The 25,233-nt window shown below is 36.3% G+C and overlaps 1 protein-coding gene across 6 annotated transcripts in view; it reads left to right on the forward strand.

Moving 5' to 3' along the window:
• NUBPL (NUBP iron-sulfur cluster assembly factor, mitochondrial) overlaps nt 1-22,511 on the forward strand; it is a 240,162-nt gene extending 217,651 nt beyond the window's left edge. For all 6 annotated transcript variants that reach the window (XM_058738760.1, XM_058738761.1, XM_058738764.1 and 3 more), the window contains 3 exons: nt 9,819-9,939; nt 13,129-13,211; nt 20,714-22,511. In XM_058738760.1, the coding sequence (XP_058594743.1) occupies nt 9,819-9,939; nt 13,129-13,211; nt 20,714-20,776 (267 nt within the window). In that variant the 3' untranslated portion in view covers nt 20,777-22,511. The remainder of the gene's footprint in view (nt 1-9,818; nt 9,940-13,128; nt 13,212-20,713) is intronic.
• Nucleotides 22,512-25,233: the final 2,722 nt, after the last annotated feature.

A 25,233-nucleotide genomic window follows, 5' to 3' on the forward strand; every position in this document is an offset into this window, starting at 1 on the left:
TTACAAATTAAATTCCTTTAGAAATTCTATTATAATTTTTTTAGGCAATAGGGTGCTACTTACAGTGGCATTTTTGCATAGTGGTAAAGAGAGTAAGCTCAGGAATCTGAATGCTAGAGTTCAAATCCTAGGTCTGTCACTTTGTTGCTGTATGACCTCTGCAAGTTACTTAATTCAGAATATGAGAATTATAGTACCATTTCCCTCAGAGGATTGAGAAGAGAAATAAATGAGATAATGCATGTAAAAAGCTTAGTACAGTGTTCAGCACAAGCTGAAACAACCAATAATGTAAATATAAAATGTCGATTAATGTTGCTTATTATAATTACTTTCAGAATGTTATCATGAAACAGATACATTTCATAGATATTTATGTATTTGGCCTACGTGTTTTGACTAGTCCTTTATTTTCTAATAAGAATGTTAACAAGAAATTTTTTACACCTTAGATGCATAGTGTCTTTGAGATTTCCTTATTCCTTGAGTACTTTAGTTGAGCCTAAACCATTCTTTTCATATAGATTAGTTGCTAAAGTTATATAGAGTCTAAAATTCTATGTTAATTTAAATTTGCATTATTTAATACATGTTAATTGCTGTCACAGATAAACTTCAAAATATATAATGATGCAAATACAATAGAAGTTTATTTCTTGCTCATGTAACGGTACTCATAGATGAACAGGTGAGCAGGGTGGTCTTCTTCCAGGAAGTCATTTAAGCTGCTGTAGCCTCTGCCATTTTCACATGTGAGTTCTAAACCCACCTTTGGGGCCATCCTCTTTTGAGCCAGCCAGGGGGGGAAATGGAACAGAGGTGTGTACATGGAGATTTTTATGGACCAGACATACATACATTTCTACTCACACTTCACTAAAAGTCATGTGATCATATGTCACATTTCTCAAGGAGCCCAAGAAAATTAGATTAGTTATGTGCCAATGAAGATGAGGCCATGGACTTTGGTCAAAGCTACCTGTCTCTGCTACAGATGACCTGGAAATAAAATACAGATTATAGCCTAATGCTGGTCACTGAACTTACCTTTTTTTCCCTTGTAAGTAGTCCTGAAAATTCTATAACTATTTCAGCCTTGAGAATATTTATTTATTTTAAAAAAAGGGAGATAGGAATTTTGCTTTTCCTGTGATTTACTTTTCTTGCTGATTAAAAACAAGAAATTCAGAGAAACCAAAAATACTAGTGTGGTGTGGAACTTTTAAATATTTATTTGAAAGGGTTAATGATTATATTTTCTTCTAAGAAAAATGAGATGATCTTAGAACCTCAATTAGATGATTCCCATCAATGTTTTCTTTCCATTTTCCACTGTTTTCCATTTTCATTACCACAGACCCTACACAATGTTCTCAACAATGAGGATCAAAGTTGTGGTTTATTATTTTTCTGGCAGAGTGGCCAGTTATGGTAGTAGGTTAATTGTTTGGACCTGGGGTTCCACACCTTCACCTGTGAATGTCTTCAAAACTCATGTATTCATGAAACACATCTTAGAGCTTTTTTTAGCATCTATCTTGTTTGTCTGTTAGACCCCAAAAGTCCAATTATATTTAATACCTCGAGCTGACCTGCCATAAAAAAACAATTTAGAAATAGGCAGTCTTGGGGCGCCTGGGTGGCGCAGTCAGTTAAGTGTCCGACTTCAGCCAGGTCACGATCTCACGTTCCGTGAGTTCGAGCCCCGCGTCAGGCTCTGGGCTGATGGCTCGGAGCCTGGAGCCTGTTTCCGATTCTGTGTCTCCCTCTCTCTCTGTCCCTCCCCCGTTCATGCTCTGTCTCTCTCTGTCCCAAAAATAAATAAAAAACGTTGAAAAAAAAAATAGGCAGTCTTATGTGAAAATAGAGGCAAGTGACACATTTATTCTCTCCTTTCTTCTTTGAATATGTTTTCCTCTGTGATTATCAAATAGTCTCATTTGGTTCTCTGGGAAGTTTCATACCTTTGATGTATTTGAAGAATCTTTCATTATTGGCTGTAGAGGCTTTACAAAGTGTCGTTTGAATTCTTTCTAGGAACACACTAACTAGTTTGCACATGATGTGTCACATGTGGCTTCCTTCTTCACAATTGGTTAATTTTTCCACTTTTAGAAGAGTGACTTTTCTTTTTTGGTAACCTTTATAAAACTGGGTAGCAGTCTGCATCTTGACCATTATTACATCTCAGAGACCAAAGTTGTATGCTCATTTGTGTCTTCCCTTAGGATCTCTCACAAGTCCATGAATGTTTTTATTGAGAATGCTGTTCTATGTGATTTACATGAATTAAAGTAATAATAACTCTCACAACCCTGTGATACAGATAACATTTTTTTCTCTCATTTTGCAGATGTGGAAACTGTGGTAAGAAGATTAAATAACTCACATAAGGTTACCTGTCAGTTTAGTGGGCATCTGGGCTCCTATCCCAAACAGTATGCTTTCCAGAGCCCACATTTTTAACTGCTTTTTCTGTGGATTATCCAAAATTGAGTAATCCAAACTGTAGTAGTATGGACATGGGAGAATACCACAAGCTTAGAAATTTCAGGGAGCAAGAGAGGTCTCCATTAAATTTGCTTACCATTGGGTTTCTGACAGTCTAGGGCAGGAAATGGGTGGATTGAATAATGGGGAGGAGTCAAGAGAGGTATAATGAGGGTGTTTTTTGGGAAAGGGAATTCCATGACCAGGAGAAGAAAATGAAATCTAAGGTTGGATTGCAGCAGTGAGTGTGAAAATGGTTCAAATTAGGCCTTCCATTATAACTGTGCTCTTCATTACTATCCCAGACTATATTGCCTCAGTATTGTTTCAGACCGCCTAGTTCCATGAACAAAATCCTCAAGTCCATTTACTTGTCATCTTGTTTATTGACTTCCATATACAAAGCAGTGACCCAGCTGGTTTGAATTTTGGCTATGTTATTTACTAACTGTTTGACCTTGAGCAAGTAATTTAGCTTCAGTGTTTTGTGACCCATCTCATAGTTTATAATGGCAGTTAAATGAGATTATATATGTAGTACTTAGCATAGACCTTAATACATGGCACTATAAAGGGAGGCTCTGAATGTTATTGTTTTAGTAGTAGATTTTAGGGATCATTATTATAGAGACCATCATTTAATATAAACCCTCATTTTGGAATTCAAGATGTAGAGAAGTTGAGTTTGCACCTCATGGGCACACAGCTATTTAGTTGGTCCTGAGAAGAACATGAATTTCCCCATTCATTGTTCTTTCCATGCCAGACTACTTCTGAAAAAGAAAACAAAAACATCCATGTCATTTTTAAAAATTATAATATTTGTACACTCGTTTCAAGGAATATACTAAAACCTGGTTCAAGGCTAATGGAGAACTGAATCTAATCTATTTCAGTTATTTTTATTTATTTTCTATTTAACAGTTTCTCTTCCTCATTTTTTTCTTAAATCATATTTTGTAATCCTTGTGACAAATTCCAACCAGCAAGAATTTAACCTGATTGTAACCTTGAGAAATTGGATTACATAGTAGCCTGAAAATCTTGCTTGTTACTTACCTGAATCTGAATTTAAAATGCCAAGAAGAAATTAAAATTGAGGCCTTTTGAGCTTGCTTAATTCAATTCAGTTGGACACAAAAATCCAATATTTCAAAGCAATGTTGATATTTCAAGAGAGTCAATTTTTTTTAAGTTGATAAAAGAAGTACCCTTCTGAGCCAATGATGGATTGGAATAACGTAAAAGTAACGTGTAAAAGGTTTGTGGTGGCTGATGTTAAGCAGACATGTGGCATTTACTTTCTTTCAGTAAAACTAGCTGAGGTAAAAAGAGATCGGGATCTTATACATTTTTTCTCTTTAAAATTTTTTTATTTGAGTATAGTTGACACAAAAAGTCATGTTATATTTTGATGAGACATTAAAAAATGATTGAGCATGCTTGCAGCTGCATTTTAATGGTATTATGTAAATTAAGCTATGGCAAAGCATCTGTTTTCTAATGTTTCTGCTATACAAAATAGCTCTATAATAAACAAACAGCCTAACAATACATGAAATATTCACACAATATAAGGCATTTTTGGGGGGGAGCAGGCAGTACAGAGTTGTCACATGGACATGAAATCTTTCCTTTTTAAGAAAAATTTTTATGAACAAAATTGTAATTTGGATGTTCTGATGTCCTTTCTTATTATATTAGCTGCCCCTGTTCAAAACTCTTTGATTATAGAGGACTGCTTTTTTAAAACCTAGCATAGTGTTTTCTAATCTTTTTAACACTCCAGGCTTTCTTTTAAGTTTTCTTCCAACTAACCCCGTGGTTTGAAAAAGTTGTCTGTCACATACTTTGCATATCTTAATATGTTTTCTTTCTAATTAATCAAATAAATGTATGTGTGTGTTATCACAATCAGTTGATATAATTTCAACTAAAAGCAAAGAAACTTGACAGTTTATCTTTCTTATATAGTCTTGGAGGCAACTGTTTCATGTTTCTTCAATTTTAAAAATATTCATAAATCACTGGCCCTCATAAATGTTTTTGTGCATCTTTAGGACCTTAAAGCAACATTAAATAGGAGAACTACCAAAATAAATTCTGTAGTCATGCTTCAATTGTCTACAACAGTACTTTCCAGCAGAAATGTAATGCAAGCCACAAATGTGATTTAAAAATGGTTAGTTGCCGTATATATATTTTTAATGTTTATTTATTTTTGAGAGTGAGAGAAAGCAGGAGCAGAGGAGGGGCAGAAAGAGAAAGGGAGACAGAGAATCTGAAGCAGGCTCCAAGCTGCCAGCATAGATCCCAGCACAGGGCTCAAACCCACGAACCATGAGATTTTTGACCTGAGCCAAAGTTAGATGCTTTACTGCCTAAGCCACCCAGATGCCCCTTTAGTAGCCATATTTTAAAATGTAGGAAAACAAACCAAAACAAAACAGGTGACCTTAATTTTAATAACATACTTAACTCAGTATATTAAAAATATTATCATTTCTGCATGAAATCAGTATCAAAGTTGAGAATCAATCAACAAAGGAATTATATTTTCGGGGCGCCTGTGTGGCTCAGTTGGTTGAGCGTCTGACTTCGGTTCAGGTCATGATCTCTTGGTTTGTGAGTTCAAGCCCCGCGACAGGCTCCGTGCTGACAGCTCAGAGCCTGGAACCTGCTTCAGATTCTGTATCTCCCTGTCTCTCGGCCCCTCCCATGCTCACACTCTGTCTCTCTCTGTCTCTCAATAATAAATGTTTAAAAAAAATTAAAAAAAAAACAAAGGAATTATATTTTAAAATACTAGGAATACTTACAATTCAATGAAAAACAACAACAACAACAACACATGATCAATAGAAAAAAAAAAGACAAGAATCCTGAACAGGCATTTCACAGAGGAGAATATACAATGACCATTAAACATGTAAAAATGTGCTCGGGTGCCTAGATGGCTCAGTCGGTTAAGTGTTCGACTTTGGCTTGGTTCATGATCTCGCAGTTCGTGCCCTGTGTCAGGCTCTGCGCTGACAGCTCAGAGCCTGGAGCCTGCTTTGGATTCTGTGTCTCCCTCTTTCTCTGCCTTCCCCTGTTCACGCTCTGTCTCTCTCTCTCAAAAATAAATAAACATTATAAAATTCTTAAAAAATATGCTCAATTTCATTAATAATTATGGCAACACAAATTAAAGCCACAGTGCAAAGGAGAGCTGGGCACAGCATCAGGAAGAAAGAGAGCAAACTGGAATACACGTACACTCCTGCATCTTTCTTTCACTAGCTCTAACCAAAGGAAAGTAGAGTGTGATGCCTAAGGCTTCACTGCCACCTCCGGGTTTTCATTCCACTTTCAGGGAACTTTAACCAGGAGCCATATATATGAAGGAAGATTCTAGGAAATATAGTTCCTATTATAAACACATTGACAGTTTGAACAGTCCAGCACAATGGACTCACCATACTTGCTAAAATAAAGAAGACTGATGATACCATATGTTGGTGAAGCTGTGTCACACCTGGAATTCTCATACATTACTGGGAGGAGTGTAAATTGGTAGAACTTTATTGGAAAACCTGGCATTTTTTGCTGAAGTTAAACATGCGTAACCTAAATACTTAGCAAAAAAAAAAAGAAAAAAAGGGGGAGACATGTATAAAAACATTCATGGAAGCATTATTTATAATAGTTTCCCCAAAGTGGAACCCAAATTATAACACCATAAATTAGTTTTGCCTGTTTGCAAACTTTATGTAAATGGAATAATAAGTATATACTTTCATGTTGCTTATTTCGCTTAAACTTCATTACCATGTTGCATTCCATTGTGTGACTGTGCCACAATTTATTTGTCCATTTTACTGTTGATGGCCATTTGGTCATTTTCTATCTGGGAATAATTAGTGTTATTTGTGAATACTTTTGTACATGTGTTTTGTTGAATGTTAAGTTCACATTCCTGTTAATGTATAACTGAGAGCAGAATTACTATGCCATAGTGGAAACTAAACATATATCAATTATTTAGATTAACTGCCAGTTTTCCAAAATGGTCGTACCCGTTTACACTCAGGTGAAACTGTGAGTTTTACTTGCTCTCCGTCCTCATGGAGATTTGGTGTTGGTGGTTGTTACAGTCATATAGACATTCATCTATTCTAATCAGGTCTTAAAACTTATATGCATGATATCTCATTGTGGTCCTAATTTGCATTTCTCTGATGATTAGTGAAGTTGAACCCTTTTTTCTCACATTTGTTGGTCTTTGCATATCCTCTTTTATGGAGTGCTGGTTAAGTCTTGCCCATTTTTTAATTTCTGACTTTTTCTTACTGATTTGTGGAATTCTTTATATATTCCAGATAAAAGCCCTGTGTCATGGATGTGTATTATAAATGCCACCTCCTGCTTTATACTTTGCCTTTGCACTCTCTCTTGTGTCTTCCAATTTAGTTATTAATTTTAATGACCACTTTAACAAAATGACTTTTTATTTATGTTTAGTGCTTTGTGTCCTGCTAGAAAAATCTCACACTACTCACACCATTCCTCAACCATGCTGGCTTTTCAATTCCTTGAAGGAGACTTCTCCCTACTTGTATCTTGAGAGTTTTTCCTCCTTTTTATTCTTTAACTTCTACGTCACATATTTCCTCAAGAAACTCCTCTGTGTCTCCCAGGATATGTTGTCCTCTGTGTTCTACACTCTCATAATACACTGTACTTGCTTCCAGAGATGCTCTCCCAGTTTTTAAGTGGATTTTTGCAATATTTGTTTAGTCTATTTCTCTATCCAGGAGCGTGAGGATCAAGTCTGTTTTGCTCACCACTGAATGCTACCCCTTTCGCTTAGCCCGGTAACTGGCATATAATAGGAGCCCATTAAATATTGAGTTTGCTTATAGTTTTATGTTTGTGACATTTTGTGGTCTTTATAGAGAACATGTCTGAGGCATAGAGAACAGTAACAAGATACTTATACGTTAATCATATACATTGAAAATACTTGCTCCATCCCTTTCTGTTTTGGGGAGTCTAAGAGATTGTGGAGTAGGGATGCTTTTTCCATTCTCTCTGAATTAGAGTATACCCTCACCTAGGTGTTCACATTATTTGTTTTTCCTTTCCCATTTCTTTTCTTTTCTTTCTTTCTTTCTTTCTTTCTTTCTTTCTTTCTTTCTTTCTTTCTTTTTTTTTTTTTTTTTTTACGTTTATGTATTTATTTTGAGAGAGAGAGATTGGGAGACAGCAGAGAAGGGGCATAGAGGGCGACAGAGAATCCTGACCCAACTCTGCAGTGTCAGCATGGAGCCCACTGTGGGACTCCAAGTCACAAACTCTGAGGTCATGACGTGAGCCGAAATCAAGAGTCAGATGCTTAACCAACTGAGCCACCCAGGCACCGCCCTCCCATTTCTTGAGTGATGTATTTATGTTCAAGTTGAAAGCTCTACAGTGAGGGGACTATATCACATTTAATATAAATGGCAGTAAAACTGCCCAAGCAATGGGTATATTATATAGACATAGTGAATAAAGAAATAAGGTGTGTGATATTAGCGGTGTTTTCTTCTGGCTTTTTGGAGATGGTATTGAATTACCAAAGTACAGTGTGATTTATTTTTTATAATACTTTGCATCAGCAAAATGGCATCTATTCGATGCTTAGAAAATGCTTAGCTACAAATGTATGTCCCTCACAATTTGTCTTCATTTGCATGTGTTCTGAAAAACTTTAGTCTTTTCTGTTTCTCTTTTCAGAGAGAAGAATAAATTTGATCACCTTATCTATATGTTTCATTGTAGACTATCACTGCTATCCTTCATTTAAAATTAAAATGCACATGTTCTAATAGAGATACCTCCTGTAATGATGATCTTTTTGGTGGAATTGATAGGATGATATAGACATGTTATCTCTAAGCCTCTGATAATTGTGTTTCCTTATTTTTATTTTAGAAGCGAAGCACTGCTTTAATTTCCATTAATGAGAAAATGGGATTGGGGCACCTGGGTGGCTCAGTCACTTAAGCATTCAACTCTTGATTTTGGCTCAGGTCATGATCTCATGGTCATGGGATCAAGCCCTGCATCGGGCTCCATGCTAAGTGGGGAGCCTGCTTGGGATTTATCTCTTTCTCTCCCTCCCTCTCCCCCTTCCCTCTCTCCCCCTAAATAAATAAATAAATAAATAAATAAATACTAAATGTGGAGCCTGCTTGGGATTTCTCTGTCTCTCCCCATCTCTGTCTCTCAATAAATAAATAAACAAACAAATATTTTTTAAAAAGAATGGGATTAAAAGAAATATGAATAAGGATTATATTTGCAGAACCTGTCTATTTAACAAATGTTTATAAAGTATCTCTTTTATGCCAGAAGTTAGGAAATTCAGAAAGAGATGGACACTTTCTGTAAGACTTTAAATTTTTATTTCAAATAATAACATTCTGATAAGAGCCAAGAGTTTTTTGCTAGAAGTGTCCTTTTTTTCAGTTATGGAATGAGGATGATAAAATACCCATCTCATAAAGTTTTTGAGATGAGTAAATAAGATAGTTCATCTAAACCATTATATACCCCATGGTATATAATAAGCACTCAGTACTTGTTAGGTGTTATTTACTATGATGCTTTGTTCACAATAACCTCTTAATTATTTATTTTCCTGTGTTTCTGCTTAGTTTTTCTGTATTGCTATCAGGGCTAAATTTCTAAAAAATGGGTCTGATTTTGTAACATTACCTCGATCATCTTTCAACTTGAAAAACCTTTTGTTGGGCCATTTTTCCAACTTGAAAAACCTTTTGTGGTTTTCTGTTGTCTCAAGAAGAAAGTCTGAAACATGTGAATGGCATCTAGCATGTTAACCATCTGACCTTCACCTCCCTTTACCAAGCCAGCTTCTGCCCTTGCCCCCGCTTAGCTTGTAGCCCAAATAGGCCATGTGTGGCTACATTCCTCTGACTTGGCTTGTGTTCTTCTTTCCACCTAGAATTCCTGCTGTAGGCCTCAACCCTTATTCTCATCCTTAACCTGAAGAAACAATTCCGAGCAATGTGGGCAGCTCAGAGATACCTCTTATTCTTCCCAGACAGAATTTTTTGATCCCTGTTATTTTTATCTCTTTAACATTTATCACATTATTAAAGTTAATTACATGTGTCTTGCTCTCCCACTAGCGTGTGAGTTCCCTTTAGAGCAGAAACAATAACTTATTCATCATTGTATCACTAGAACCCAGTGGGCACTCAGTAAAAACTTGTTGAAATAATGGATTGAGATTTGGTTTAACTTTGTTTTGATTTCAGTGGTTTTTGTTATTCTAGGTTCTGGGCCTTGTCCAAAATATGAGTGTTTTCCAGTGTCCAAAATGTAAACATAAAACTCATATTTTTGGTGCTGATGGTGCCAGAAGACTAGCACGGACCCTTGATCTTGATGTTCTAGGTAAGACCATAGGATATTCTTTTGCAGAGGAAATGGCAGAAGGGGAGGTGTGGATAAGATGATGATGAAGAGTGTCTCAGAAAATGATGAATTGTCTTCAGTTTTGTGTTTTAAGTATAAGGAGTCGTATGTGTTCGTTAACCTTTCTTTGGCTTTATATATTTCATTAGTGGGAGGCTTTTTGAAGAGGAGGTTTGTTCTGCCAATTGTCACTTTTACCATAAGCAAGAACTGCCTATAATTGAGTTTGAGAAGAGTTTTGTGGTCTGAGTTTTATAATTTGAAGTCCTTATTTTAAATAATGGTCATCACTTTGTTTGCTAAGCTGAGAACATATCTCTCAGTATAAACAGATAGGCATATGAAAATACCTGGTCAGTGTGTTGTAGCAACCTTTGAAAGTGTCAGTTCTTGGTGCATATGAAAAAATGCCTTTCTGATAAGTTCTGAATTTATCAGTCCTTTTGCTCTAGAAAGATAATATTTTCTGTTTTCTGTAATCTTTTTATAATGTGTTTGCCATGTCTGTGAAATATAGTACCTGAAATTTACATTGTACATACCATTCACGTTACTGAATTGAAGGATTAATTAGTGTTATGAGAAGTGAACTCATGTGTTAAGTGAGCAAAACACAGATTTTAGATAAAACATGATTTTTGGAAAATCTACAAGTAACTTAATGGACATTTTATGAAACATGTGTTGATAATTTTCATTATGAATGAGTTTCTGTTCTGGGCAAAGGCAGATGTTAGATGCTGAATAAGGGAGGAATAGAGTGAATTATTAGTTTTAGGAAGTTAACAATTAAGATCCCTTAGAGATCAAGGAATTTCACAACATTGTTTATTATAATTAAACTTCTAAAAGTTGATGTTAAGTGTGTTATTGTTATTATGCATTTGTACTGTAGCAGCCACCACAGTACCAGGTGAATACTAATGTTATGATACGTTGCTTTAATTATAGCCACTAATTATACTCTGCAACTGTTTTTTATTTAACTAACCTAGAAAGTTCAATTTCCCAAATCTGCATAATAACAACAGATTGACATACACTTATGTAATAAAGTAAATGTGTAATTATAATGGCGCTATTGAATTATGCTGACAACATTATAATTCCCTGATTTATAAATGGGTGGTATGATAGACAATATTGTAAATCATTTATTTAGAATTTGAAATATATCTCTTAGAGAAGCAATCACACTAAGTTACATTTTAACCAAGAGCTCACAAATGTGTAGTTACCCTGAGAATGTGTCAGAAATACTGATTACTGATCACAAAAAATGGATAGTGTTTATAGATGGCTGTATCTAACAGTGTTATGGAAAAACTAATTTGGAATCCCAACTCAGGGCACATCTCTTCCTTTTAATGCAGTCATGGGGCCCAATGAGACTTCCATGATCTGGAGCAGGAGCTTCAATAACAAAGAGGTTGTAGTCAGGAAAAAGGAACTGAAGTCAGGGAAAGAGCTCTCCCAGTTATGGCCTCCTGGCTGGTTGAACTTCCCGGGGGCCCTAATATGTCCTTTACTGACTCCTGGGCTGCCTCTTAATTTATTTTCATCCATTGGGCTGCACTAAATAATTATTTGGGAAAATGGCTCTCAGAACTTTCTCTGTAACAGTTGTGTCTCTGAAATATGCCCTTGCTTCTTTCAGACCTAGCCCCTTAAAGGTGCGTTTCAAGGCCAGACTGCATTTTACCCACTCTTCATACCATTACTCCTTTTTCTCCTCCTTTGTTATGCAACTGTTAGCCCATTACCACTCTCACTATGGTGTGCCACCTGTTTTCTAAAAAGGTTTTCCTCTTTCTTGATCAACTCTTCTGTGCTTATAGATAGAAAGTCAGAAACTATATTGATAGGTGCCTATATAAAGGAGAAGGTTGTGCCTTTTTTCTTCCATTATTGCAGTAGAAATGAAAACATTCAGGTTTCCTTACTATAATGGCATAAATCAAGAGAAAAAACTTTATGGGTTTCTAAGAATTTTATATAACATATTTTCCCCTACCCCTGTGACAGTTTCTTACAGGCTTAAGTTGATCTATAGAATAGACATCAAATTTAAATGACTACTGAAATATTCGTGTATTTTGTCATTTGGCTATTGAACATTTAGGAAAGATTTAAAGAGTTGATTAAAATCCCCGAATTTGCTGACAAGAGGAGCATGAATTACCCGTTCCTCTATGCACTTCATAATATAAATTATAATAGGTTTGTAATTTTGTAACATATACTTCTGCTTTATTTAAGTAGCCTGGCATGGTGCTGAATGCCTTATTTTGCATAAACATGCTCACATACACACAGGTTTCAGTAACCTTTGCATGGATTTGGAATTGTTCTAAGAATGCTCAGTACCATGATGAGTCAACTCTTCTACTTAAGACTCCATTTACAGCATTTTAAGTCTAAGCCTTTTGAAAGGCTTCATTTGTGAAGGTATGGTGGAGTCAACTGGACTATGGATCAGAGCATTTTCGCCCTAAATTCTACCACCTGATAGTAACATATCCTCAGGAGAGACACACAATCTTTCTGACAAGTCTCTGTAGTAGAGGTCTTATATACTTGCTGAGATCTCATCAAGCTCACAAGTTATATATAATGCTATATAGATTAATACATAAAGAAAAGTAGTTTGATATGATAAAGAGGCAGGTCACGGAGATAACAGATCTGGCTTACTTTCAGGCAGTTCTCTTAGCTCACTCATCTGCCAACCTCAGGAAGATAATTTATTCTTTTTTGGGGCTTTGTCTCCCCATCTTTCCCTCTTCATTTTCCTCTTGTTCTTTAGTACGATGTGTCTATATCAGAAATTACAGAGAGAAATAATTTTACAAATGTCTTCTAAGCCATTTCTTGCTGGAAGACCCACAGCAAAGAATAAATCAGAGTCCTTATCCCTTGATTGGCTACCATATAGACCTTGTATACTCATATACAATGTCTGAACTACCCTCAAATGGAATATGTTGCCCCTAATTTTCATTTGAAATTCCTCTTTTAGAGATTTAGCAATATGAGGATAGTCATAATTCAAGTTGACTTGAATGAAAATTTTGGTTTTTTTCTGAAGTTTCACTTTTTCTGAAGTGAAATTCCAAATGCCTGTATAAACTTTTATAGTGCTAATGGATGTCTGGTGGGCTCTTTTAGGGGACATTCCCTTACATCTTAATATAAGGGAAACTTCAGATACTGGCCAGCCGATTGTGTTTTCACAGCCTGAAAGTGATGAGGTAAGTGATGTTCTTAAATATGTATTTTAGTATCTTTTTACAGGATATATACTTTTTTATATTTAGGAAGAAAGTTGGGAAGATCAAGTTTATCTATTTGCAGTCCATATATTAAATATTAGTTAACTTATTCAAAGCATCTTTAAATAACTATATTATATGGTAAGCATACCATTGCTGGCTCTGAATTATTAGCTGAACAGGTTCACTTACAAAGCCATTACCTGGGGTGCCTGCATGGCTCAGTTGGTTAAGCATCTGACTGTGGCTCAGGTCATGATCTCATGGTTCCTGAGTTTGAGCCCTGCATCAGACTCTCTCCTGTCAGTATGGAGCCTGCTTGACATTCTCTGTCCCCTCCCTCTCTCTATCTCTCTCTCTCTCTCTCTCTCTCTCTCTCTCTCTCTCTCTCTCAAAAATAAATAAAAGATTAAAAAAAGTTTTTTAATTAAATTAAAAAAAAAGAGCCATTATCCTACTAGTTTTCTTATGAAGAACACTAACAATGAGCATTTGTAAAATTCTTATCCTGCTGCCTAGCAGTATCTAACAACCCAAGATTATTGTATTTGTATTAAGTTGTATAAGTTCAGCTCATTGTTTTGAGAAGGGAACATAACGTAAGGAAATACTAAGTTGGACATAGGGAAATTGTTATACTGCATTAGAGATGGGATTTTCATTGCCTTTATTTTTAATAAATATGATTGGGGAGATGAGATGGAAAACTAGTTATGTTTCATTAGCCAGCATCATTGTAGATACAGTTGATAGGTTTTCAAGATTGCTGAAGCTTTATGACTTTAAGAATAAAATGTTTTATTTTATTCTCTTTGTTAGATGGAAATACAATCAATCATATGTATCTCTTCTGTCCTAAGTAGCACTTGTTGTGTAAGTTAGAAGCTGAGCTATCACCTGGTGCATCAGTTTTGATGTAGTTTTTGTATTCCTTTGCTGAAAAGCCCCAGTCAGTCTTCTAATAGCTATTCTTTTTTTGTTTTTCCCTTAGCTAATGGGTATAGCTTTATAGTACTGTTCTTTTGACTATCTATAACTACTACTCCTTTCATTCCTGGCTTTCTCCAATCTTATGTGAACTAGAAAATAAAAGAGATGAGCTTGGTTAGAACTGTGAATGAAGTAAGAACTGTAAATAATTCGACAGTCAGGAATGTTGGATATGTAAAGTACATTGATTTTGAGTTCTTTCTCTCAGCGGCCCAAGGTCCTTTCCATTTCTTAAGAGTCAGTATCTATGGTATAGGTGATTGAGTTGCTGGGGATAAGATCTCTGAGGAAATAGAGTGTAGTGTATTGCACTTATCATTGTTTTTCTATTTTCCTGCCTTTTAGGTGGTAAATGTAAAATTTCTTTTTCAGTCTTTTCTTAGAAATCTTTCAGATAAGCAAAAACCATAACCTTTTATTACTCTCATAATTAAAGTCTGCCAACCCAACTATCATAGGTGTACTTTACGCAGAATGAAAGTTGTATGAAAATTGAGTTTAATTACACACTTTTAAATGCCTCCCAAGAACAGACTAAAGACATTCTAAGGTGATTTCTTATGACTAAGAATAATTACTTACTACATTATATCAATTACAAATTTAGATTTAAAAAAATTTTTCTTAATGTTTATTTTTGAGACAGAAAGAGAGACAGAGAGAGCGAGAGAGAGCACAAGCAGTGGGGGGTGGGGGGGTGGGATGGGGAGCAGAGAGAGACAGAGACACAGAATCTGAAGCAGGCTACAGGCTCCAAGCTGTCAGCACAGAGTCCGACACGGGGCTCAAACTCACGAACTGCGAGATCATGGCCTGAGCCGAAGTCAGATCATGACTGACTGAGTCACCCAGGCATCCCACAAGTTTAAACTTTTTAATATTTTCTCCACCTATCCATTATTGCTGTTTTCTTTGAGATTGCTCAAAAGCGAGGAACCTTTCAAGCAAGTTAAAGGAATGTAATGCAAAAGAAAACATATAGCAGCCATCAAAAGATAATATGATTTAAAACTCTAAACAGCAGTGTTTATGTAGTTTTCTGGAGTTGTTTTTTTTTTTAATCTCATTTACATTGTCATAAACGTTAGACCTATTGTTTTACTGTTACTGCCTGACATTTATGAGAATGAGAACAGCCTAAGCCTTTGTGGTTTGTGCTAGATTTGATTTGGTGAGGTCTTGGCAAAAGCAGTGAGAATTTCACATACCAGGTTGTCAACCTTAAATATTGAAGATTTCTGAGCAATTTTAGGATTTAGACATGGCCATGAAAAGGAAAAAAAGAAATTAGTGCCTTGTATTTATTCTGTTTCCATGGAAATTATTACACTCATTATTATGAAGCATCCTCCTAATAGTAGCCTTACAGTGTACCAAACATTGTCAGACATTTTGGTTACATAATTTCTATGCTTACAACTTAATACAATATATAAATAGTCCCCATTTTGCAGATAAGGAAACTGAGATTTAAGGAATTTAAATAGTTTTCCCAAGGTTTCAGAACTAATAAGTGATAAAACATGATTAACAGACAAGTCTTTTCCCTGCAACTCAATAGTTCCATTTTATCATATACCTTTCGGGTCCTATACTAATAGCTATTATTTCTTTAATTTGTTTTAAGAGAGTACAGTACTTATGTGCATTAAATACATTATCTTATTTGCTACTTCACTCTCCCAGTAACATCTAACGTTCACAGGAAATGAATACCTAAGTGATACTGATCAACTTAAAATATGATTTGTACTGAATTTAAGGCACTATCAGACAGCTGGCAGGAGTTAGAGTACCAACTAAAAAGTACCAACAAGCTGCTACCTCCTCAGTCATTAGGCAAAACCTTCTGAAATGAGCACTACTGAGGAAAGGAGAATAGTTGACTCTCCAAATATAAGTAGCATGAAATAGCCAGAGAAAGCCATAGAGGATGGGAGAGGAAGTGGACACTTAGGATTCAGAACTCTTACGTTCCATAGCATTGCCTCTTGTTTGTGTGATTATATTGATTAATTCAACTCTATCTACTTTTTGCCTTTCCTTGCGTCCAGGAAACAAGTAATGGACGCATAAAGGACTGATATTTTGTGCTTTCATCCTTTTTATCAAGTAAAAATCTTAATATTGACATACAGAAAGGTGTGCTGTAAGGTATTCCTGATAAAGTCTTTCAAAGTGGAAACTATTATCTTATAATTTCTAATTTACTATAACCTTATAATTTTAATAGGATTATGTATGATAAATGAGGACTTCAGATCCTTAAAAACAAAAACAAAGGAAAAAAGTTCCCTGTAAAACTTATTGCACTTTGTTTGCCATCCATTTCCTTTAACTTGTTAATGATAGAGCAGACAAACAGCATCTAGCTATATTATCTGTGTTTGTAGATGCCTCAATAAAAGATCTCGAATAGAAGTGTTATTTTATGTATAACTGAGGTGATAAGAAAAGAGAATATTAATAGTTTGAGAAATCAGAATCATATTTTTTAATATATGATATGTGTATATTGCCTTTTTGCTAGTTATGGTTAAACAAAAGGCAGGGATTTAGTTTGCTTGTTCCTCAGTCAGGAAAAGTACCCCCAAGTACATGTTCATATGAGGTCTTCAATGAGATTGTAAATTACTTGAGGACATAATAGTAATAATTGCAGCCACTAATATTTATTTCATTCTTTTGTGCCAGCACTTCACATACCTTATTCTTACTTAATATTCCCCAAACCCTTTGAGATAGCTGCTGTTGTTATTTTTTTTAAATTTTTTTAAATGTTTATTTATTTTTGAGAGAGAGAGAAAGAGAGCTGAGTACAAGTGGGGGAGGGGCACAGAGAGAGGGGGACCGAGGATCCAAAGCAGGCTCTGAGCTGACAGCACAGAGCCCGATGCGGGGCTCAGACCCACAAACGGTGAGATCATGACCTGAGCCGAAATCGGATGCTTAACTCACTGAGCCACCCAGGCGCCCTAGTTGCTGTTGTTTTAGATATTTTGGAGATGTGGAAACTGAGCCTTAGAAGAGTTAAGTAACTTGCCCAAGGCCTCATAGCTAATAAGTGATGGAGCTAAGATTTTAACTCAGGCCTGTCTAACTGCAGAGGCTCCAGGTCTTCACAAGTGAGCTATCCTGCCTTCCTTTTGTATCATTACATCCCACAGATTTCCCAAAACAGTGACTCGCACATGATAAGAACCAGAAATTATTTGTTGAAATGATACAGCACTGGCTGAAAAAATTCAAATTCAACAGTTTTGTAGAAATTGAAACTGTTAAACTAAGCACTTTTAGAGATTTCTCAGCAAATGACAACCTAACCATTACTTTGAGTGTGATATATATTGAAAGTTTAAGCTTGGAGATAGTCCATTAAAAAGCAAAGGTTAAATGTAGCAAATTTGATTATTCTGGAATCGTTCAGTGTTTTGTGTAGTCTGATAGGTTTATGTCTCTAATTTAACATAAGTAAGAGTTTAAAGATGATAGAATGATGGCTTTCTCTCAGCTTGCCTTAGTGAACTCTAAATTGTCGTCACAGAAATATTAGGCCTAAATATTCGGAAAAGCTACTAGGAGATAAAAGGTATTTACAGAGATGCATGGGTGAAAATCAGCATACTAGATTTAAGAAAAATATTTCTTTACAAAGTACATGGCATTTCCATTTTTATTTTTTTTTAACTTTTTTTTTTTTAATGTTTATTAGTTTTGAGAGAGAGAGAGCAAGCAGGGGAGGGGCAGAGAGAGAGGGAAACACAGAATTGGAAGCAGCTCCAGGCTCTGAGCTATCAGCACAGATCCCGATGCAGGGCTTAAACTCACAGACTGTGAGATCATGACCTGAGCTGAAGTCGGCCGCTTAACCAACTGAGCCACCAAGGAGCCCCCCTGGCATTTCCATTTTTAAACAAAACTTTTGTTTCTCTTAACTATAGCAGAGAGTGAAACCATTTTTAGATAAAGCATTATGACTAAAATTACTTGTACTTTGGATTTACTGTTTAATATGTAATGTAGTAGGGGAGCCTGGGTGGCTCAGTCGGTTGAGCATCCGACTTCAGCTCAGGTCATGATCTCACAGTTCATTGGTTCGAGCCCTGTGTTGGGCTCTGTGCTGACAGCCTGCTTCTGATTCTGTGTCTCCCTCTCTCTCTGCCCCTGCCCTGTTCACACTCTGTCTCTGTCTCTCAAAAAGTGAATAAACGTTAAAAAAAAGAAATATTTAATATGTAATGTAGTAGAAGGATCTAGGCTTTGGAGTTAGGTGGACCCAGGTTTGACACTTTCCAGCTTAGTGACTTTGTGACTGTTTCTTTATCCAAGTTGAGTTGATGATGCTTATTTTACATAAGTGTGATTACTTATGCAAAGTACTTGGTGTAGTAGGTACTCGATAAAAAAATTTAAGCCTTTATTCATATTTTGAGAACTATTTTTTTTAACATTTATTTTTGATAGAGAGAGAGGTGGGGCTGAGAGAGACGGGGACAGAGGATCCAAAACATGGTCCATGCTGATAGCAGACAGCCTGACGCGGGGCTCAAACTCAGGAACTGTGAGATCATAACCTGAGCTGAAGTCAGACGCCTAAGTGACTGAGCCACCCAGGTGTCCCTCTTTTTTTTTTTTTTTTTTAATTTAATGTATATTATTTTTGAGAGAGAGAGAAAGAGGGAGCAGGGAAGGGGCAGAGAGAGATGGAGACAAAGAATCCAAAGCAGGCCCTGGGCTGACAGCACAGCCCAATGCAAGGCTTGAACTCATGAACTATAAGACCATGACCTTATTTGAAGTTGCATGCTTAACTGACTCAGCCACTTAGGCACCCCAAGAACTTTTCTTTTTAAAAAAATGGACTCTTAAGTGAGATTTTAATACTTTTCTGATAAAATAAAGCATAAGTCAGGTGTTAGGGCTCAAGCATAGTTTTCAAAAATGAAAATGTGTCATACTTAAAACACTTCTGTAAGTCAGGGTAAACAGACCTCAAACAGTTCTTTTACCATGCAGAGTCAGAGAGCAGTCAGGTTAGGTTCAAAGACCAGCTCATCTTGTATTAGCTATAATGCTTCAGGCGAGAAAGACTGTTCACCTTTCTGGGTCTAGGTTTCCTTATCTATAAAGTGGGGTTAGTGACAGAATTTATCCCTTAAAGTAGCTGCCAGCTTAAATGAAACATTACTTGGTAAATATTAAGTACTCAAGTAAATTTTAGCTATTATCAACCATAGTATTGTAGTGGTGGTATATTCATAAATCTAAGTATATAAACATATAAATTAATGGTTTTAGAAGACCTTACTATTGTGTCTTACAGTTACTTTTTATAGATAAGATAGGAGAAATAAATAACATTTGCGTTGCAATTATTCAGAGCTTAAAAACATTTTTGTAAGGTTTATTTTTGAGAGAGACAGAGCACGAGCCGGGGAGGGGCAGAGAGAGACACACACACACAGAATCTGAAACAGGCTCCAGGCTCTGAACTGTCAGCACAGAGCTGGATGTGGGGCTCAAACTCTAGGCGAGATCATGACCTGATCCACCCAGGTACCCCTAATTATTCAAAACTTAAAAAAAAATTTTTTTTTTCAACATTTTTTATTTATTTTTGGGACAGAGAGAGACAGAGCATGAACGGGGGAGGGGCAGAGAGAGACGGAGACACAGAATCTGAAACAGGCTCCAGGCTCCGAGCCATCAGCCCAGAGCCTGACGCGGGGCTCGAACTCACGGACCGTGAGATCGTGACCTGGCTGAAGTCAGACGCTTAACCGACTGCGCCACCCAGGCGCCCCTATTCAAAACTTTTAAAATGCACATGTCATGACCATTGTTCTGACGGGACCATGTAGGCATTGGGATAGTTTGTGACTAACACAGTGACCCACAGTGGCTTAGGAGTTGCTCTTAGTATTTGGCTGCTCTGGGGATCCCAAAGATGAAGAGTGTAACAACCTAACCCAGGAATTCTTGCCTGGTACCCAAATTTTACCAGGTGAAGGAGCCTAAGGTGCTCATTGCTGGTATTGGATGCCATTCTCAGAGAGAATAGAAAATGCTCCATAGGGTGGTAATAAACAGTCCTATTTGAAATGACTAACAGCTCTTATGCCAAAGAAGTTTGGGCAGCATCTAACTCACGATATCAATTTCTCACAAGAAGAAGATACAGTTTTTCTACAACTGGACTGGGTTGCTAGTTTGATGACATGGGAATTAGAGTTTGAAAACAGTAACTGCTGGTATTAAATATTGTTTTCAGAAAGTCACCTTCTAAGTAGCTGCCCCCTAAAAATGCTAAAACCCTCTCTTCCCTGCCCCCACCTGCAGTGTACATGACACCATCTTCTCACTGCTGAACTTCCTCAGCTCACTCAGCCTTTTGACTATTAAATTCAGCAGGCAGCTATGGCCAACAGTTCATGAGTCATTTGATGTCTGCTGGGGAGAAATGTAGAACAAATGAGTCTGTTCTTTTCCAGGCCAAAGCTTACCTGAGGATTGCCGCAGAAGTGGTAAAAAGATTGCCACCACCTCTAAAGTGAATTCCCCAAGTGTTCTGGAAATTTGCCTGGTGTTTAACAATAAGAAGACCTTTGGAAATCAGCAGTGTGGTGATGCAACCTACAGGAATAATAGAATCATGGTTATTTTCTTTTATTTCTAAGGAAATAATGTCTTATTTTCAGATTTGATTTGCTAAGCAATGACTCACAAGTAAAATTTTTATATATCAATGGTAACTGCTACATTTAGGAATTTTTTTTTTTTTTGAGTGCTGATGTGTACCAACTGCACAGAACTGCATTTTTTTAAATGAACTACCCCTTGGGGAATCATGAGTTTATATTATAAGCTCAGCCTTCAATTCAGGAGAGTTAAAACTGTATTCTTTTTGTGGGACTATGGAGTTAGTCATTTAAAGGATTTATTAACTGCGTACTAAGTGTGATAACTCCATCAGTCAGTTTGGTCTGAGTTTCAATCTTGTCTTGGACAGTCTTGGACACGTTCTTAATGTAAAATAACTTCTGCTTCATCTGGACCAGGCTCTACCCTAAATTTACTGAATATAATCTGCAGGGGTGGGGCCTGGACATGTATATTTTTAACAAGATCACAATGATTTTGATGATTCTGGTTATGATGGCAATAGTTATAATAATAGATAACATCTATCAGGTGTTTCCTTGTGTCCATAGAGTTAATCTTGCATTCGTATGAGTGGGGTACTGTTGTTACCTTCATTCTATAGATGAGAAAACTGAGATATGGGAGTGTTAAGTGTTTTGCCGAAGGTTTCTGTTCTAGCAAGTGATAGAGCTGGAATTTGAACTTGGACAGTGGGATACTGGATCCTCTCTTTTTTATACCAAAGAACATTTGTTTATTTCAAAAGAGAAATACGGTATTCACCATTTCCTCCAACTTACTTGACCATGAAGGCCTTATCCTATCCCTTTTAGGAGCATTTCATGGAGTTTGTGTTTCAAATGATACACTTTGAAAAGCATATATCTTATCTAGTTGAGGCTCAAAGATATTTGGGGGAGCTTTCCAAGGTCAGGAAGCAAAATAGTTATAAAGCTGCAAGTACTGATAAGACTCATTAGTTGACCCTCAGTTACAAAGAAGTGGTCTATGACTTTTGGCAAATACCTTGACATCTTCTGCTTTGTAGTTAAACAGGTAGAAAATTAGAGAGTCACATGTTGTTATAAACATGTTTTCACACACTTGTATTCACATAAAAAACTGTTCATGGCAATTTTATTTGTAGTCACCAAAAACAACACAGAGCTTTTCAGTGGGCAGATGGTTAAACAAAATGTGATCTATCCAACCATGGAATACTACTCGCCAATGAAAAAGAGCAAACTATGGATACCTGCAACAACCTGGATGAATTCTAGACCATTGTGCTGAATGAGAGAGCCAATCCCAAAAGGTTTTATACCATATGGTTCCATTTATGGAGCATTCTTGAAATGACAAAATTATAGAAACGGAGAACAAATTAGTGGTTTCTGGAATTTAAGGGGAGAGGGTTGCAAGGGAGAGAATTATGTGTGCCTCTAAATGGGCAACATAAGGAATCATCATGAGGATGGAAATGTTCTTTGTTATGACTGTGTCAATACCAATATCTTGGGGGATATTGTACTATAGTTTTGCAAGATGTTACTGTTAGAGGAAATTGGGTAACAGGACACAATGGAATCTCTGCACGTGAATCTACAGTTACCTCAAAGTAAAAATAAAATTTTAATTAAATAAACACGTGTTGCTGTGTCTGAACTGAAATGTCTTGGCCAAATTATCCATGCTAATTAAAATCATGAATAAAAGTATTTATGAACACACAGTAATCATTCTTCATCACTGTGAAAAGGAGGTAATGACTTTAAGCTGTAGATATATATTTGTGTTTTTATTGACTTTTAAGAGAAGGCTGATACAAATAATCATTGAATACTTCTAAATACCAAAAAGCAGACCTGAACCAGGCTTAACTTTACCTAGAGAAAGAATGATCTAAATAAGCTCCAGAGGCACTTAAAGTTGTATGCCAATTTAATACATCTCATAGAGAAATGGGAAAGATCATTTTATTCATAAATACATTACTTAGAAAAGAGCTACACATATAATCACCTGCTCTCTTCTCCTTTACCCTTGCTTACAAGTCTCTGCAGATATTTCCAGGCAAGCCACTAAAAAGATGGTGGTTGGAGTATATATGCAGGTTCATAAGTGGAAGAAGAGAAAGGAGCTGTAAGAGCAAGAATGAAGCTTGTTCTAAAATTTAGCCTATGGCAGCCTCTGCTAAGCTTCAGAGCTGACTTTAAAGATAGACTGTCAAGCGAAGCTAGTCTGCCTGTTGTTAGGGGTGATATTTATTCCTGTTCTTCACATTTCCATAGAGCGGAGAGAATTTCCATTCCACTCTCCAGGAGGCGAAGGCAGGGTGCCCCACTCAGTCCATGCCAGGGAAGGAGGAGTGACACATCTTATGGGTAAATTTCTTCCTGTCTGCATTTCTTTGATTTCAGCAAAATCCTGAGCTTTGTGAGGCAGGCTGCAGGGAAACCTGCCTTGGACTTGGATCCATTTAATTTAGGTGTTGGGTATTTGGTAGCCCACTATGGTCACATATCCACTAGTACAGCTTTTTGTCATTAGTATAGCTAATATATATATTTTTTTATTTTTACCTGCATTTTGTGTCTCTCAGTTCCAAACAGGGGAAGAATCCCCCCCACCATGCTCCAAAAAACATACAAATTTTCTTGAATCCTAGAAAATTAGAACCAAAGAGCATACTAGGGATCAGAAAGTTACATCACTGCATTTGAAACACCTCTAGTAAACGGGGCGCCTACATGGCTCAGTCATTTAAACGTCTAACTGTGGCTCAAGTCATGATCTCACGGCTCGTGAGTTCGAGTCCCACGTCAGGCTCTGTGCTGACAGCTCAGAGCCTGGAGCCTGCTTTGGATTCTATGTCTCCCTCTCTCTGCCCCTTCCCCACTCATGCTTTGTCTCTCTGTCTCTCAAAAATATATAAACATTTAAAAAATTTAAAAAGTAATAAAATAATTTAAAAAATAGTAATCTGATTTTTAAAAAAATGAAACACCTCTAATTAAAAAAAAAAAAAAAAAAAAAAACCAACAAGTTCACTAATGGCCAAAAACTTTCTGGAAGATATATGGGGAGGTTATAATGAAGTATACTAAATATATAGTAAAGCATGGAAGACAAAGTATATAGGCTAATTGTCTACAAAATGGACACCTATGTGACTACCAACCAAATGAAGAGGTAAATCACCACTAGCATCACAGAAACCTCAGTATTTTCTCTCACAATTACTACCCTCTCTGTCCCTTACAAAGTTAACCATCTACTGATATACCTAAGCTTATACCCTTAAATATTATAGTTTTACCTGTTTTTGAAATGTATATTAAATGGGATTATACAGTTTTTTGCTCTATATTAAATGCTTTTGCTGTGTATTGTTTCTGAGTTCCATATCTGCTATTGCATATAGCTGCTATTCATATTATTTGCTGTAGAATATTACATTGAATATACATATCTCTCCCATTCCACTGTAGATGGCTATTTGGGTTGATCCCACTGTTTGACAGATTGTACTGTTATGAGCATTCGTGTACATATTTTCTTGGTGTTCTGTACTTAAATTTCTGTTGTATTATTTCTGGAAGTGGGATTGTAGTTGTTTAGTGGTATCTTATTATGGTTTTAACTTGCATTTCCTTGATTACAAATGAAATTGAGCACCTTTACCCATTGGCTGATTAGATTTCCTGTTTTGTATACTGCCCAGTCAAATCTCTTGCCTATTTTTCTATTGTATTAGAGTGTTTTATGAATTTCTGTCAGTTCTGTGTTGCAGATAGCTTTCCCACTCTGATTGGTCTTTCAGTCTTTTAATGGTGTGTTTTGATTAACCAAATGATCTTAATTTTAGCATATTCAAATTCATTATTTTCCTGTATGATTATTGATTTTTGTGCAATGCCTCAAGGTCATGAAGATATCCGGTATTAATTTCTAGATGTTCTAGCATTGTCTTGCTTTTACATTCTATAATTCATTTGGAATTGTTTTTTTGTTATTAGGTGAGGTAGGCATTAGGTTTCATTTTTTTCCTTGTAGTTATCTAATTGTTCACTGGGACTGTCTTTTTCCTTTGCTTTTCTGCAGTACCACCTTTGTTGTAAATTAATGTCTATGTTTCTATGGATCTGTTTCCGGGCTTTCTGTTCTGTCCCATTGGTTAGTTTGTCTGCCTTTACACCAATAACTCACTGTTTTGTTTCTTATCACCTTGTTCTTCAAGAATATTTTGGCAAATCTTGATTTTTTTTTCATTTTCATATAAATTTTAGGACCAGTGTGTAAAGTTCACAGCAACAAAAAATTGGAGAGTTTCGGTTTTGCTTAGGATGGAACAGACTGGGAAAAGCAT

This window comes from Neofelis nebulosa, chromosome 7, assembly GCF_028018385.1.
Source record: "Neofelis nebulosa isolate mNeoNeb1 chromosome 7, mNeoNeb1.pri, whole genome shotgun sequence".
NCBI lineage: Eukaryota > Metazoa > Chordata > Mammalia > Carnivora > Felidae > Neofelis > Neofelis nebulosa.